The sequence below is a fragment of the Dryas octopetala genome, chromosome 8 (genome assembly GCF_963921425.1).
Source record: "Dryas octopetala chromosome 8, drDryOcto1.1, whole genome shotgun sequence".
NCBI lineage: Eukaryota > Viridiplantae > Streptophyta > Magnoliopsida > Rosales > Rosaceae > Dryas > Dryas octopetala.
Window position 1 is genome coordinate 6,290,946 of NC_141373.1, and position 18,874 is coordinate 6,309,819.

An 18,874-nucleotide genomic window follows, 5' to 3' on the forward strand; every position below is an offset into this window, starting at 1 on the left:
GTTAACAGGTGAATTAATTAATTAATTAATTAGTCAATCAATGTTAAGAGCAAGCATGATCTCCATGCATTGGCACCCACAACACTTCCATGGGGCATTTGGCACGATTCTTGCCCCATGCCACAACGCTTCCATGGGGCATGCGGCACGATTTTCGCCCAACACTTCCATGGGGCATGCGGCACGATTCTTGCCCCATGCCACAACACTTCCATGGGGCATGCGGCACGATTTTCGCCCAACACTTCTATGGGGCATGCGGCATGCCCCATTTGGAGGTGTCTCTCACGATTTTCACACGCGTGCTTCCAGATTGGTACTCACACTCACATTCACGCACACACTCACCAATTTATACAGAATTAACTTTTGCTGGCTTGTCAGAAAGCATCTGATCTGACCCTTACGTGGTGCAAATGTGCAATTCTTTCCACGTGAATCATGCAGCTAAATTCAAATAAGAATTTAATATGCCTATAATTTTATGCAAGTGTGAATTTCATTGCCTTCTAAAACTAATATTTTATTCATTTAAAAGTACTAACAGAAAGAGTGTTATAGGCTAACAGAGGGTGTGAAATTGTGAATAACATTGCTCTTATATTGTTTATAAATATATTTAGGCTCAAATACATTTATATCCACCAACTATAGAATTCATTTCAAATTAGTCCACGATCTATAAAATATTTCAATTTCCCTATTAACTATAGGGTTCATTTCAAGATGGTCCACGAACTATAACACATTTCAAATTTTTTCATTGACTATAGGGTTCATTTCAAGTTGGTCCACAAACTAACAAAAAACATACAGAATGGTTGATAAAACCAGGTTGACAACAAAATTGAACCGAACCGGATTATTTATATACATTTTTTATTTTTTTATTTATTATATAAAAGTTATATATTTTGAATAAAAAAGGTATAAAATGTTTTTGAAACATGCTGGGTTTGAACCCATAACCAATTGAGGAGAGTGAAAGTGTGAATTTCCACTACACCATTTAGTCACTTATGATATTTAAGTACATGCAATATATTTATAGGCATACTGATACTTGAAATATAATAATTTATAAAATTATAATTGGTATTTACACCATAACCTTATACACTAAACCATAAAGTCTGAAACTTTATATCTTAACTTATATCTTAAAAATTAACCCTATACTCTAATAATTTTAGTATATAAATTATAAATTATAGTTTTAGACTTTTAGTAATATGTTTACAATATAGAAACTATAAATTATATAAAATATAAACTAATACAATTTTTAGACTTTTTGCAATGATAATATTTAAATAGAGACCTAAAATAATATCTTAAAAAAAATGAATGATATATAAAATATATTTAATTTTATAAATTATTATATTTCAAATATCAGTATGCCTATAAATATATTGCATGTACTTAAAATTTCTTAAGTGGTTAAGTAGTGTAGTGGAAATTCATACTTTGACTCTCAAGGTCATGGGTTCAAACCCCAACATGTGCAAAAAAACACCTTACATCTTTTTTATTCAATATATATAACTTTTATATAATATAAAATATATAAATAATTCGATTCGGTTCGGTTTTTTTGTCAACCTGATTTTGTCTACCATTTTGTATGTTTTTTATTAGATCGTGGATAACTTGAAATGAACCCTATAGTTAATGGGGAAATTTGAAATGTTTTATAGTTCGTGGACCAACTTGAAATGAACTCTATAGTTAATGAGAAAATTTGAAATGTTTTATAATTCGTGCACCAACTTGAAATGGATCCTATAGTTGGTGGATGTAAATATATTTCAGCCATATGTTTATTATTTGATTGACAGACTTGTAAATGATATCGACTATCTCTGGTGATTTCGACCACTTTGACTATTTGTATAATTCGTGTAAATGATGAAGTCAGGGCATTCTTCTTTTCTGTTTTCCATTGTCATTTGCAATTCAAAGCTCCACATTATATGAATGAGAATTAATTGGTCCTCCATGTCAAAAATTTTGGCTAGGAGTCTCTCATGGTTTTGGCTTCTTGTTTGTGCATGGGAATTCAAAACGTCGACTTTAGAAGTTTAAGATATACAAATGAAGAAACCCAGTGGTTGGTAGAAATGGATTTAATTGGAGTCCAAATTCTAACAGCCTTTCTCATTAGGAAGAGATGCCGTGCAGGTTGATGCATATATATGTTATTAACAATTCCTATTTTGATTCGAATTAATATTAAGGATTACTTGACTTTCATGGCACTCAAAAAAAGCTTTTGAGACTTTGACTATAGTTAGAGTCTACAGTCAGCATAAGGGTCTTTCGTGTCTCAACTTCCAATAAAATAAGCATTTAACTTTACACTCAAGATTAAAAAGGGCTATTAAAAAGGGTATTGAAAAGGGTATTCTATATTTCTACACAGTACATAATTACATATGAGACAATTTGTTCACAGATTGATATGGCAATTTAGTTGGCACACCACATTTCGCACACCTTCCATTCCTGCCACGTTAGTACGGTTTTATTTTTACAATAATCATTAATTAACAGTTTATTGTATGCTTTATACTTGTGTTTGCAATTCTTTTAGGAGATTTCTTTTCATATTAAAATGAGATCGAGACCATAAACTATGATAATCTTAACAGTTTTTTTCAAACTTTTGAGGAGCTTATCATAATGTAATAACGTATAATGATGGGAATAATGGGATCTATAATTAAGTAATAAAGATTTATAAGCTATTGTAAGGGTTCGACTTTCATCCATTTACTTTAAATAAGAAAAAAAAAGTAATGAAATAAATGTCAGGAATTAAGGCGTCAATGGGAATAAATATATATGCTAGATATGAATCATATGATCTTATCCAACTATAGATGGTAGTTCACAATAATAAATAAAAAATTAAAGAAACTGTAGATGGTAGCTTGTTTTCACATGGCAAATTAAGTAAGTTTTGACTTTTTGCTTCGACGACTTTATGCACCAACCAATTTTTTCCATAAAAAGCGTACCACATTAAGTGTAGAGTTTAGACTAGTACATTTCGTACACGAAGTACTAAACTACCCACATTTTCTTATATGACTAAATTATACCCACATTAAGTGTACACGATTGATGAAATTTATAGATTTTATTATGCATGATTAAAGCATATGCTTCTTTGGCCAAAAAAAATAATAATAAAGCATATGCTTCTGGCCAAAAAAAAAAGCATATGCTTGCATAAGAAAAAATCATATTCAATAAAAGTTTTACTTTGTTGGAAAATATTCTAAATTTAAATCTTCTTTTGATAAACTAGTCACTAAACTAGTTTAGTGGTATATCTCTTTACTTTTCTTAGAAGAGGTCTCAAAGTTAAGTCTCCTTTCAAAAAATAAATAAAAATTCACCACATTTATGCACCAATAATGCAATGAACACCAAATTTTAGCACTTATTCACCAAATAATGTGATAAGTGACGCTCAAAGTAAATCCATATTTAAATAAATAAAATACTATCACATTATGTGATGAACAAATTTGACGTACAAATTTAGTTTTGCTATATTATTTGAAGAATATAGCCTAATTTTTTCCTTTTCAATAATGAGTTTAAATATTAGAACTTTTGTTTGGTAAGTAAATATCATAACTTATTACTCATTAATTAATGCTTGTTTGACATATCATATTCACGTACGTTTATCAAAAACTAATTACCATATATAATCTATGGTTATCTAGCTATTTCTTCAAAAGTTAGCTTTTCAATTTCAATACACGTTATGCATTATAACTGAAAACTCAAATTTATTACATTCTTTGAATATTAGACCTATCTAGTTGGCATAATAATGTGATTTGACCGTTTGATAGTTTCACTAAAGTACTCCTCCATATTCTCACAGTTGATTAAATTCATAAACTACCCTGAATGATATATATATATATATATATATGATTAGGAGATGTTAAACCCATTAATTATTAATTAATTAATCTCTTATATAGTTTGAGAAAAAAAAAAAACCATTTTATTTCATTCAAGATTTACAAAATGCATGATTTAACATGCTTACAAACAGTGTTGGCTTCCAAATTCCAAAAAGGAGTACGCCTTACAAAGTTGAAGTCAACGAAAAGCGGAATGGCAAGCCAGTAATTATCTCAAAAACCAAGACCATTTCTCAAGCACCCACCAATCACTCCAATATAAACCCAGCGTGCCAGCATAGACCAATATAGGCTATATAGCACAGAACGCATCCACTGTAAACCTTCTTCTTCGTTCTCTCTCAGATCTCTTTGGCTCTCTCACTTAATTTACATATATATATACATATTATAGAGTATTATTAATTAATTAGTAATTGATTAATTAATTAGGATGACGAACCAGACTTTGGAGAACCTGGTGGAGTCGATCAAATCGAAGGTACGAGCGCTGAGTAAGAAGAAGTCGAAGAAGCCGTACATGAAGATGGACAAGAGCTCCAGCGTCAAAGTTGAGATCCGAAGCAGAAAGGCTCGCAAGCTCATCGACAAGACCCTCAAGCTCGCCGATCGTCCTGGCAAGCGTTCCATTTTTTGATAAATATAATATATATATATATCTACCATTCTACCAACGTGTATATATATATAGGAAATGGCGTAGGCTCTCATAGCTAGCTTAGCTTCGTTGATTGGTGAAATGGGTCGGTCTCTGTTTCTCTGTTTCTTGTTGTATTTGTTTGGCTGCCGATTCTGTGTTTGTTTTGGGTCAAGCTTTGGAACCGTTTCGGATTGAATTGCCTTTAAAGCAAGAACGTTTCGTTTCGTTTATGGGTTTCTCTTTCTTTTTTGGATAAAACTGCAATAGCTATTAGTGACTATTAATTTCTCAGGTTTTAAGGTTTGTAGGAATTATTTTGTTTTTGTGTTTGTTTTTGGTATATGGAGTAAATGGGGAGATGAATATTTGATGATTGATTATACATGGTGTAATTTATGGCAGAAAGAAAAAAAAAAATATATATATATATATATGGGGTGTAATTTACTCTTGTATCAGTAGCATTTGATTGTCCATATTAGCCTTTTTGGGCATTTACTGTTGTACAAACATTATTTGAAAGACTTTTTTCGGAAAATTACTTTGCATAGTTTATCGTGTACGTACATATGAAAGGGAAGTCATTGACTGAGCGTGACAGGAATTAATGATGCTTATAAAATGTTTTGTGGAAGTATAATTTCATTTAGAAAAGTAGTTTTTTCCGTTAACGATTACATTACCTGCTGAGCTTTAGCTCAGTGATGAAAGATGAGGTGAGTTGAGTGGTTAATCTTGTTATCAAAGACACAAGGAAACAAAGGCTTTGGGGCTAACTTAAGTGAGGAAAGAATGAGTTTAGACTTTAGATTATGATAGGTGAATGTTTTAGGATTTTCATGAGCTTTTTAGCTCACTAATGAAAGATAGGGTGAGTTAAACGCAAAAAAACAAGTCTTTGAAACTAGCCTACCTGGTAAGTGTTGAAATAACATTGTTATAACTGAGTTCGGTTTGAATTTTACACCTCATATCATATCCTAATTGAAAGCCTTCTTTAATGCCTCAGAATGTAAATGCAGAATGTGAGAGTGTTCAAACCCTATCTTACATTCGCATTAACATTAAACGCAGGGAGCTCAACATGTGTATGAGAGAAACTTTTATGTAATAGAGAGAGTTAATTATACTTACACCCCTTGAGGTTTATTGTTTTTTCACATACACTCCTTGGGGTTTCAATAATTACACATACACCCCCTGAGGTTTCAAAACTGTTGTATATAACCCCCTATATGAGATGAAAAATGATGAGAAATTATGCAAAAAAGCATGCTAAGGGGTGAAATGGCCTAATAAGATTACTCAAGGTGTAAGGTCCAACTTCAATACAAATATTTTCTTTTTTGTTTATTTATTTTTTTCTCTTGTAGGGGGTTATATGCAATAGTTTTGAAACCTCATAGGGTGTATGTGTAATTTTTGAAACCCCAGGGGGTATATGTGAAAAGACGATAAACCTCATGGGGTGTAAGTGTAATTAACTCGTAATAGAGATAAGGGGTGACCTGACATCCCAAAAGACAAATTGTTTTGAAATTGGAGAAATTTTTATGTGATAAGGCATAAAAACATAGATGTTATGATGTTATTGGATGAGAATACTAGCTCATATTTATCCCCGTTGTTGGGAAGTTTTTCTTCATGTGTATAATAGAAGTGTGATATACTTTTATAGATGGCTTTTACTTCTATTAAAGAGATGGTATACAAATTGTAATAAAATGTGGTATTTCTAACATTTCTCTAAATATTAATTATACATTTTTTATCCTACATTAGAGACTTGATGTAACTCATCTCTCTTGCCTAACTAAAATAAAATAAAAAATAAGTCATATTACCTAGCTACCACCCAACCCGTTAAACACAATCCATTTTATAATAAAGTAAATTAGTAAAAAGCCACAAAAAAATTATAAGTTTCACTCATAAATTCATGTAAAAGATCTATTTATTTTTAAGTCATAAGAAGTGTCTTAAAACTAAAATTTTTTCTTGACGTCATATATAACATTTACAGAGTTACACTTTAGTTTGTTATGATGTGGTATGTAAAGAGTTACATTTTTTTTTTTTTTTATGATGCAGAATGTAACTCTTGTAGAGTTACACTTTATAATTTCATAAAATTACACTTTGTTGAATGATGTAGTATTATTTTAAAGTTTAAGCATTTAGAGTTTAAGTTTTATAACTTCATATTTAGGGTTTTAGGGATTTAGCGCTAAATTCGAAAGACTATATTATAAACTCTAAACTCTCAAAAGAATTCGAAAAAAAAAAAAACTAAAACTTGGGTATGCTTGAGTTTGAATAGTATTGAATGCTCCATATTTGATTTTTTTAATTATGGCTTGAAAATATTTTTTGTGGCTAAAATATAAATAGATTAGAAGTTTGAGTTTATGACTAAAAAAGTTGTTTGTCATGGCTTATTAATAAAGAACTCTTTATAATACTTGTTTGTAAAAAAAAAAAAAAAAAATTCCATAACCGCATTGAGTGGATATATGATTAAAAAAAAGAAAAAAAGCAAAGCAAACAAATTTAACAAACAAACAAATCAAAGGTGAGAAATGCACTTCACTAGAAAATTGATTGGCAATGATGTCCGGAGCATGAATATGCCCCCCACCCTAGCTTTCAGCTTTTAAATTCTTTCAATCGTGAAAAGCTCATAAATATGCTTTGAACCCAAAATCCTTTAAAAAATTGGTGCCGCAGGATTTGCTCTTTAACAATGTTTAGTTTGGTCAATCATCAATCAATATACACTGAACCCATAATGGAATTTCAAACCTTTTCAGCTTCACAATAAGTCAATTATTCCATTAACAGTATTCAAACGAGAGCAGAGATGCTACCTTTCCCAGACTTGATTATAGTTATCATTATAAGAGTTAAAAAGCAGACTTTTCAGTCTTTTCCATGGCCAAGAAGTCACATGTTTTAATTATTAGACCGACTTATGAGCTACGACTCTACGAGCCCACAGAAGCCACATGCAACATTAAATTGATGCAATAATGTAATCCTTAAGATCAGTTATTTACACGCCAAAGTCATGGGAATTCTTCAAAATCTTAATTAGATAATAGATAGATGTCATGTGCACCAAATTTGTTTATCAAATATTATTAGATGTGGTAATACTTCATTTAATTAAATTTCGGTCCACTTCTATACTAGTATGTATAAAGTTATTCAAATAAAAGATAAATTTTAAGCAATCCTAACATGTATACTGACATATTATTCACCAAATTTGGTGGACAAACTGTGTATCGAATATGACTTTGTACTTTTCCTAATAGTTTTACCAATTTTTTACCTAATGTCTCCGGTGCAATTGTGCAGAGAGAGAAGGGAAGGGTGAGGTGGTAAGATGGTTTTTTTAAGTTTTTATTTTATTGAGAGTAAAACCGAATTTTGAAGAAAAATAGTTGTATGGGGTACTATTCTAGTTGTGAAAAAAATTTACGGATATATGTATTTTATGTCATGTAATGAGAGAAATAAAAACAAATAAGTGTATACACGAATTAAATGAAAGTTTTACTCTTCTAGTTGCACTAGTACTCTTTCTAATCTTACTCTATTCAATCAGAGCTATTTGCGGTTGATAATGAAAAGTTGAAAGTCCATACTAATTCGTCCTTTCATGCTGGGTTGTAATTACTCGAATTGCAATTTGATGTCTAACCCGGATTGCAACTCTACTACGGGTTGAGATCTCCTGTCTCCAATCCTCTTGTCCCTCTCTGTCCACTCTCTCAGCTTTTGATGGCCCTTTCTTAATTCTTGTTTTACTTAAAAAAGATATTTATTTTTTCAAAAAATTTGAAAGAGGGGACATGGGGGATTGGGGACATGAGATCTCTACCCCTCTACTACCACTAGATAATGATTCCATGAGCATAGAGGACATTCATAGCAAAGATAAAATAGAGAAATAAAATATTTTTAGGGTTAGCTCAAGTGATAAGGGTGAGTGGAATAAAGATTAGAATTAAGTTATGCCTAAATTTTGATTCCATACTATGTAACAAAAAGATAAAAATAAAAATAAGACTCGAAATTAACCCAACCCGATTGGAAAAAGACATTATTAGTTCATGTGCACCCAAAACCGGTCCTGAGATTATGAGGACAGCCATACAAATGGAGCCCCGATCCTTTATGTGCATTTAGGACCAACTCCGCTGTTGCATGTTAAACTCTTGCAAAACCCATGCATCGGTGTTCTCCTACAAACCATACATTGTGTGAGTATTGAATTTAACAAAGTCAATTTCTCAAGCAGAGGACAAGCAATCAGATTTTCAAACACATCTTGGGCCAAGGTAACATTCTCCATATTAAGGCTCTTCAAACTCCTAAAGCCTTTGAATATGGACGGGGGCTTTAGAAAACACCTAAATAACTCCAAATGAATCATATCTTGACATAAAAATAAAAAAGAAGGCGCCTTGTAGTAAGGCCCCTTCCAAATTTCAAGTATCAACTCTTTGATAGATGAAGAATCCATCGATCAATATCAATAGTGACTAGAAGATCTCGATGGCAAATCTTCAAAGTAAGAGTATTTGATCAACAATGTTGGCAAAGGTTGTTAAGATTTGAGTTGAGACACACTGACCATCAAACACAAGATATGGAAGCATAGCCCATTTGCACCCCCACTTGGTTGATAAAACACTTGTCCTCACTGTCTCCCTAATCGGCAAATGTGACAAAAAATTTTCTTTAACATCACTTGGTAAGTTGCTAATTTTTTTTTTTTTTTTTTTTTTTTGTGATGCATTTGTGTAGTTACTAAGGAAATGTAGGAATAAAGTGAAGGCTGAATGTATTGATTCTTAGATGCATGTAATATATCAATTGTATTAATGCAAGTGAAACTTACGAGTGTATTGATGGGAAGGACTGAGCTTGTAATTTTGAGGAAGATGATGTGAATGTAAAGGAAGATTTATATCCAAAAGCAGATTGAATAATTTAGTGAATTGGATGAATTAATTTCTGGAATTGGTGTGAGAGAGATTGAACCAAACTCTATATATCCACTCCTTTGTCTACTTGTTTAATTCTTTCATCACCAATCGGTATTTGGAAATGCATGTTGATAAAAATGGTAAAACTTGTCTCAACAAATTAAGATCAATTGCAAAGGTACTGCCAGTATGAGGAGTTGTTCAAACAGACATACATCAGAAAGACTTGTACCAAACACACATTTGTGCAAGCAAGTCCTGTTACCTACTTAGCTGCCAAAATTAATGGATGAATCACATGGATCCCAGATTATCTCTGCACGCGCTGAGACACGCCTAAACCGGAGCAACTCTGATTCTATTCCCGCAGAAGCATAGTCAGCAGGTTGAACCATCATCCTCTCAAGCACAGGTGAACTTAAAAGCAGAATCTTGATGAAATCTAGTTCAGCTTTGAAACCTGAGATGGTAAATATGCTCACACGTCGCAGTTGGCTGAATGAGCAGTTTTGGTTGTCATCTGACCAAAAGTTCACTCCTTCCACAACATCCTCACTGTCTGAGTTGGCCTACACAAGGTCTATAGCATAAGAATGTATAAAGTATGACAAAACAGCTCTCTAAAGGCTAAAATACAATTTCTATATGATTTGAAATTTTTAATTCAACATAATATATAATATTGCATGCATCAATAAAATAGAGTAAAACTAACCCAAATATCTAGTTCTTGTAGAGCAGGGGAGCTTCTAAGAAGGTAGAGAGCAGTTAAAATCTCATCAAGAGTGAAGCTAATTTGGATAGAAAGAACTTTCAGATGTAGACATGGTTTAGGCAGCTTTTCCGGCAAGGCACCAACAGCCAAATACTGGATGAGAAAACAGCAGACTCAATGAATATTTTCAAATTCACATGGTCATGTAAATAATAAAAGTATGAAACCGCACAATCCATTACCTTTAAAAACACATTCTGAATTGTGAGGATCCGAATATGAGGCAGATGATCAATAAACTTGACCAAATTGCTAGAACTACTATGAACCCTTCTTTCGTCAAAATTGTGGTCCAAATAAATGAAAACATCAGCCAGATTTAAGGTACTCTCAATATTAACATCCTCAAAAACACCATCAGCGAGAAGGTATTGGAGATTTGGCGCATCAATATTGAGATGGGTGAAACCATGACAGCCTATGAGAGTCAATCTCTCAAGCAGAGGAGAGCAAACAATCAGATTTTCAAACACATCTTGGGCCAAGGTAACGCCACCAATATAAAGGCTCTTCAAACTCCTGAAGCCTTTGAATGTGGACGGAGGTTTTAGCAAACACTTATATAACTCTAAATGAATCAAATCTTGACAAGAAAACAAACAAGAAGGCGTCTTGTAGTAAGACCCTTGCCAAATATCAATTATCAACTCTTTGATAGCGTTTCTTGATAGATGAAGAATCCATCGATCAATATCCTTAGAGGCTACAGTTTGATTACAAGAAAGTAGCTGGAAATTGTGTATGGGGCCAATGTGACCTAAGAGAACATGATCAACAATGTTTGCTATGGTTGTATGGTTTCTATGGTTTTGAGTCGAGACACACTGATGATCAAACACAATATGTGGTAGCATAGCCGATTTGTACCTCCACTTGCTTGATAAAACACTTGTCCTCACTGCCTCCCTAATCGGCAAATGTGACAAAATTTTCTCTATAACATCACTTGGTAAATTGCTAATTCTATCCAACTTCATCTTCATTCTTGAACGGGATGATTTGGGTGATTTTCTTTGATTCTGAGATAGTCAAGTAATTAAAAAGGAAAAAATCATTAATCTAACACAATGGATAGTGGGGTTTAGATCATTTAGACTGTGACCTTGTGTATGTGACCATGTGAGTGTGTAGAGAGATACATAGTAAGCAAACAAAGTTTAAATTTCTACTTCCACAACCAATAGTCAAATTTCATGTGTTCATATACAAATGAAGTATACATTCTGTTTTTTCAACTAAAAGTGAGCCTTCTTAGAGCATGCATGTAGACGCATAAACTAATGTCTATTTCAAAAGGATTGCATTTAGGCTTACAATAACCCTCTAACTCTGACTCTTCAATTAGACTGAATTGAAACTCTATATTTACGCACTACAAGAAAAGGGCTCATAAAGGTACAAGTAAAAAGACACAAATATGGTTTTGTGCCATTTTTTTTTTTTTTTTTTTGAGATTGAGCACAAATATAAGTCAATACGTGTTGTATAATTTTTGGACATACATGATTCATGATTGTGCCTCTATACAATGGGCACGATATTCGTGCCTAAGTTTATGTGTACGTCAAATCAGTATAAGAAAGCGCAAACATATGTGTCTAGTTGGAACAGACATATGTCTGATATAATAAGACTTCCAATCCAGTTGGAACATCTTTGTATAGACCAAATTACAAGATTACCAAAAAGAAGATTAGCAGAGGATTTCTACTTTCGATGACCAACAACAAAGAGTTTGGGGCAGAGGGTAGATTAGAAAACACAATGTTGAGCTTATATTAGCCGCAGAAGTTAAATACTGTTGGAAAGAGCTACAACTTCAAAAATAAAACTGAGATCTTGTGAAGTGAATTTTAAGGACTTGAAACGATGAGAGGATTTCCCTAATTCCCTTTCACTCCACCATGATCAGAACAACACATAAAATTCACAAGCAGCAAAGCAAACTTCACACATACTTTATTAATCAGAAATTAAATATCTCAGCTGCATCGTTATCAATTGAATGAAACTATCATATATATAATGTGAAATTACAGCAGAAGAACTCACCATTTCCGGTTCACACAATTTTGATGTAACGAGAGGAGGCAATTAGGGTTGCTGCTTGGCAAGAGAGACTCAATTGTTATTATATATAACTCCTCAAGAAATGTTGTATGCAACAATTGTGTCTATCTCTCTCATAATGTGATCTAGCACGTGATGACACATGATGAGAGAGACAGACATAATGATGTATACACCCGTTACATGGAAGTTTTTCTCAACTTTTCATTTATATTTTAAATTTTGAATTGTCAATTTTTGTTTATAGAAACAATTGAACAAGTAATAAGTTTTCAGTGGGTCGTTTTCCCACGCAGCACGGTGAGGTGGCAAACAACTCCGTACACAAGTTTTTTGCGTCAATTGGGATCTGAAGTTTAGTAAGTTAAGGAATAATAGTAATTTAGGCTATGAATGTTGAGAATATGACATGTTGTGCCTCATAATGGCTGAAAATGGAGATAACATAACTTCATACTTCAATCCCGCCTCCGTCTTTTTTTGTTTTTTTGTTTTAAATCAAATTCTCGCATCTTTTACATGGGCTAATTACATGACACGATTAAAATAGGCACGGTATGAGTAAATGGGCCGGGCTGGGCCAAAAGCGGCACGAGCACAACACTGGCCAAGCACAACACGAGCACAAGCACGAGCACGAGTACGAAATGAGTCTAAATTGGGCACAACCCTTTTAATATTGTATTTTCAATTTTTAAAGAACTTTTCAACATGAATATTCAATTTTCATGAAAAAATAATAATATTTAATTATAAAAAAAATCATAAAATTAGTTTTCTCACTCTAAAAAATAAAAAGAAAAAATAATATGTGGACCAGACCATTTAAGGCATGTCACGAGTACGAATGGCCCGCAGGCCATGCCGGGTAGGTCTTAACTATAAGGGCCGGCTCGAACAATACACGAAAGTACGATGGGCTAAACTTAAATAGTTGGGCCGGCCCGTTTAACACCTCTAGAAGTTAGGCTATTAAGAGAAATGGTGGGTCTGTATAGTTTTTTGAATTGGTTATATCAAATCCCATGGTCATGTAAATGATAGAAGTATGAAAACACACAATCCATTAGCTTTAAAAAGTAACCCTGCATTGTGAGCCTTCGAATCGGAGCTTGGTGAGCAAAAAAATAATCAAATTCCCGCCTCCTCCTATATGTGGGCTAATTACACTTTCCACCATAAATTTTTAGAGAAATTTCACATTGACCCTGATTCTCAAGAAAAAGGGAAAACAGCACCAGCTTACAAATTTTTATTTTTTATTTTTTTTTGTGGCCAGAGCTTAAATGTTCCTTTCCAAACAGAAATTCTCCACCATTTTAAATGTTCAATTATAAATAAACCAAAAATGTAAATCATGACTTGGAAACCAGTCAAATAAGTTCTGTTGGATCCCTCTATGACTTCTTCTATTTTTCAAAACGATGCAGTTGATGCTTCTGATTTTCCTAAAAAGGTTTCAGAGATTATTGATTGGGAATTTGGGATAATAAATCTTGGAAATTCGAGGGGACTACCTATTATATTGATGTTGCTTTGAAACAAAAGATTGAGGAATTACCTTTGTGTCAGGGTCTTGGTTATGACAGGCTGGTTTGGCCTCATATTAAATCTAGCAATTATTCTGTCAAGTTTGGTTATTTGTGGCTTCATTCTCATAAGCAAATTCCTAATATGGTGCACTCACATCACTCTCATCAAATTGATGCCAGTGTTTGAAAGCAGATTTGGAAAGCCAAAACTTGGCCTAAAATTCAACAATTCTTGTGGAGAGTTTTAACCAATTCAACTGCTACTAATCTGAATTTGTTTAGAAGGAAGGTCCTCAGAAGCCCGTTATGTCCAATATGTGAACAGTTCAATGAATCAATTGAACATACTCTCTTGTTATGTCCTTGGGTGGAGTCAGTATGGTTTGACTGCCTTAGATACAAAATTGAAAAATCTGAGATGACTTACTTTGATGTTTGGATTTTAAAAGTTTTGGAGCATTGGAAAGAGGATGCCTCTTTTATTCTTACTTGGGTTAGTTTTATGTGCTGGTCAATTTGGAAGATAAGGAGCAAAGCGCGCTGTTTTTTTTAACAAAACCATAAAAACTGCTGATAAGTGTGGAGATGGTGGCGAGAGGGTCTAAAGGGCCATGACCGGGAAGGCAACATATCAAATGCATTAATCGAGTGATCATGAACTATGAGAGAATGTAGTGAGTATATATGAGTATGTTGATTCAAAAGTATCGAATGGCTTTTACTTTTCAAGCATTTCACGTAATTCTCATATTTTAGAAGTAGAAAAAGCCTTTGACGTGTGTGAACTTGTATAATCATTTTATATAAAATGTTCTGAATTGGTTATGTATAAGTTTTGAGACAATACAGAGAAAAGGAAATTTTGATAAATATGGTCAAACTCTGTCTCAACTTAATAATGCGGTTGTAATTCTGATTTTATTACTTTAACTCACCCTTTCTTAATGATTGTAACTTCAATTCACATATTGTTGTTATTTGTTACATAGTATTCTCATACAGTCAAGGCTACTCATAACATTCTGTTTTATTATCCTGAAGAGGGGGGTTCCAAATTTGAGACCTCTCCAAATTGTGGGGATATGAGCAATAGCACGTTGATATATAATATTTCTTCTTTTTACCTGTGATCTTTGTCTTGAAAGTACTTAAGACAAACTCGATTAATAAATCATTTGTATAACTTGTTCTGAGTCAGTTGTGTATATATGTTTTGGGAAGTAAAGAGAATAAGAAATGATAATAAGTTAACAATGCTAAAAAATTGTCATAACATTGCCAACAAAAGGGGACAATTGCAAGGGTACTGCCAGTATGAAACATCTTTCAGAAAAACAAACAGACAATATCATAAAGACTTGTACCACACTCACAAGTCCTGTTAGCTGCCCAAAATTCATTGATGAATCACGGATCCAAGTAGATTATCTCCGCATGAGCTGAGGAACGCCTAAACCTGAGCAACTCTTTTACTAGTTCCGCAAAACCATTGACAGAAGCAGGCTTAATAGTCATCCTCTCAAGCACAGGTGAACTTAAAAGCAGTAATTTGATGAATTCTAGCTCAGCTTTGACACCAGAGATGTCGGTTATTTTCACAAGTCGAAGTTGGGTGAGTGGGCAATTCTGGTTGTCATCTAACCAAGCGTTCACTTCTCCCACAACAGCCTGATCCTCTTTGGGGGCCTGCAAAAGGTCTATAGCATCAGAATCTAGAAATTACAATAAAATGGCTCTCTAAGTACTAAATTACAAGTTTTAAGAGTAGAGTACGATGTTGGTTTGAAATTTTTAATTCAACAAAAGAATATCAATAGAACAGAATATAACTCACCACAATTTCTAGTTCTTGCAGCACAGGCGAGCTTCTCAAAAGGCAAAGAGCAGTTACAATCTGCTCCACATCATTAAAGTGTATTTCTATATACATATAATTCAGATATAGGAATGGTTTAGGCAGCTCTCCTGGGAAGGCACCAATAGCCAAAAACTGGAGCACAAAGTATGCAGAAAACAGCAAAATCAATAAATATTTTCATATTCCCATGGTCATGTAAATGACAAAAGTATGAAACCAAACAATCCATTACCTTTAAAAAGTAATTAACAATTGTGAGCCTTCGAATCTGAGGCAGGTGAACAGAAAAATTAACCAAATTGCTAGAACTGCCAGAAACCTGCTGTCCTCGGTCCAAATTGACATTCATCTCAACATCAGCAAGATTTAAGGTATTCTCAAGAATAAAATCCTCGAAAACGCCTAAAAATACTAATAATTGGAGATTTGGTGCATCAATCTTGAGATGGGAGAATCCGACACAATTAAACAAAGTCAATTTCTCAAGCAAAGGACAACTAACAATTAGGTTTTCAAGCGCGTCTTGGGTCAAGTTAACATTCTCCATATTAAGGTTCTTCAAATTCCTGAAGCCTTTGAATGTGGACGGAGGTTTTAGAAAACACTGATATAACTCTAAATGAATCAAATCTTGACAAGAAAACAAACAAGCAGGCGTCTTGTAGGGAAACCCTTTCCAAATTTCAAGTATCAACCCTTTGATAGAGTTTCTTGATAGATGAAGAATCCATCTATCAATATCACTAGTGGCTAGAAAATTTGGATGACCAAGCTTGAACATGTGTATGGGGCCAATGTGAAGTAAGAGTACTTGATTAACAATGTTTGCAAAGGTTGTATGGTTTTGAGTCGGGACAGACTGATCATCAAACACAAGATGTGGAAGCATAGCCGATTTGTACCTCCACTTTCCTGATAAAACACTTGTTCTCACTGCCTCCTTAAGCGGCAAATGTGACAAAATCTTTTCTATAACATCACTTGGTAAGTTGCTAATTTTATCCAACTCCATCTCCTTTTTCGAATGGGACTTGCATGTTTTTCTTCGATTCTGAGATATTCAAGTAATTAAAAAATAATCATTAATCTAATACAAAGGCCAGTGGGCTAGCGGTGTCCATATCATATAGACTGTGACCTTGTGTGTTTGAGTGTGTAGAGAGAGAGACAGATAGTAAGCAAATTAACAAAGTTCAAATTTCTATTCTCAAAACTTATAGCTAAATTTAATATGGCCATATATAACAAGAAGCAGTTTTAGATATATTCTGTTTTTAGTTTTTAACTACTAAATTGTAAGCCTCAATACTCGCAGTATATGGTTATTACAAGAACAATATATGCATGAGCCTTCAGTCCATTTCAAAGGTATTGCATTTGGGCTTACAATCCAGTTGTTATCAGGTAGAGTTCCAATGCAGTTGGAATATCCAATTTTTGTGGGTCAACCCATTAGCAGTGGCATATGCCCCAAGTTCTAACATTACAAAAGTGGGCTGTCTACTTTCCATAACCCCAACAACAAATAAAGCTACTACCTTTAAGTTAGGAGTAGAGGGTATATTAAAAAACCAAAATGTTGAGCTCAGACCCAGAATTTGAAAAGTGGCTATAACTTCACAAATACAACTGAGTTATTGTGGGAATTAAGGAACTGAAAGGAAGAGAGGATCTTCCCTAATTCCCTTTCACTCCAACATGAGAACAACACAACCCAGAAGCAAAAGAGCAAACTTTACACATACTTTATTGAACAGAAAATGTCTCAACTGCATCGTTATCAATGTAGCATGGACTGAATATAATGCAAACACGAAATTAAAACAAAAAACTTACCATTTTCACTTCACAACTGTGAAGATATTAAGCCAGATACTACAATTTGATGCAAGGAGAGGAGCCAATTAGGGTTTCTGCTAGGCGAGAGAGAGAGAGAAGAGCCAACTGGAAATTTGGTAAAGTTTCCAATATCAGCAAATTAGGCTTTGATTGTTGAGAATACGACTCGTTGTTTCAGACCAAAAATACGACTCGTCGTTGCTCTCAATAGGCGCCAATGGTCGCATAACTTCAGCTTAATCCCGCCTCCTTTTTTTCTTTTTTATTATTTTTTTTCTTAATCAAATTCCCATAGGAGTATCAAGCAAGCAAGGAGTGTAATTTCGATTTCGAGAAAATTTTCGATGGAAATTTTCGAGAAAATTTCAATTAAAATTTCGATTTCGATAAAATTAGACAAAAACGACGAAAATTTTGAATGAAACTTGACCATATATTTATTTAACATATTATTTACTACATAGATAAAAAATATTAAAGAAACCAAATTATATAATAGGTTTTATGTGATATAAGGTAAATATAATGCGCGTTGGATGCAAATACTATTAGAAAAAAGGTCCGTTGATTTTAGGTACCAAATTATAATGTTTTTTCATTTTAACTACCAAAACATTTATGTCATTTTACTTTAGGTACTAAATTTCAGTTTATGTACCAATTTTAAAAAACATGGTTATATCGAGCTGTGACTGTCTAACAGTCATAACTTTTTTATTGATTTGTTGTTTTTTTAATATTTGCAAGACTTAAACTTTAATGTTTAGTCTTTAAGTTATATGACTACATTTTCCAAGTCTAAATCAAAAGTATTAAACTCCTAAAAATTTTAAATTTTTATAAATTTAAAACAGTCACAGTTCAATCACAACTGTGACTGTTCGACAGTCATAACTATATAACAAACTGATTTGTTACCTAATCCAAAATGTCTTACTCTAGGTTAGTACCTAAACTAAAAAAAATTAGTGTCTTGCTGCTTTATTGAAAAACTATTGATATTTGGTATTTATTCCTAATTTTCTATTAGAAAAATGGGTCACTGATTAATAATTATATAACACCTTATACCCTAAACCCTAAACTATATACCCTCTATATACCATATATCATGTAAGGCTATAACCCCCATATACCCTATACCATGTAAGGCTATACCCTCTATATACCTTATAAGGCTATACTCTCTATATACCCTATACCGTATATT

At 33.2% G+C, this 18,874-nt stretch overlaps 2 protein-coding genes and 1 pseudogene across 2 annotated transcripts; 1 reads left to right on the top strand and 2 right to left on the bottom strand.

The window, feature by feature from the left end:
* Positions 1 to 4,255: 4,255 nt before the first annotated feature.
* LOC147276541 (uncharacterized) lies at positions 4,256 to 4,970 on the top strand. Its single transcript, XM_086255177.1, has one exon. The coding sequence runs from the start codon at positions 4,387 to 4,389 to the stop codon at positions 4,588 to 4,590; it is 204 nt and encodes a 67-aa protein (XP_086111303.1). The 5' UTR covers positions 4,256 to 4,386; the 3' UTR covers positions 4,591 to 4,970.
* Positions 4,971 to 9,859: 4,889 nt separating this feature from the next.
* LOC147276542 (F-box/FBD/LRR-repeat protein At1g13570 pseudogene) lies at positions 9,860 to 11,348 on the bottom strand (annotated as a pseudogene).
* A 3,840-nt stretch (positions 11,349 to 15,188) lies between these two features.
* Positions 15,189 to 17,792, bottom strand: LOC147276543 (F-box/FBD/LRR-repeat protein At1g13570-like). The gene is made up of 4 exons (XM_086254390.1): positions 17,662 to 17,792; positions 16,058 to 16,876; positions 15,802 to 15,957; positions 15,189 to 15,653 (listed from the first exon to the last, which is right to left on the bottom strand). Exons 1-4 carry the CDS (start codon positions 17,662 to 17,664, stop codon positions 15,375 to 15,377), a joined length of 1,257 nt encoding a protein of 418 aa, XP_086110516.1. The 5' UTR covers positions 17,665 to 17,792; the 3' UTR covers positions 15,189 to 15,374.
* Between the last annotated feature and the right edge of the window lie 1,082 nt (positions 17,793 to 18,874).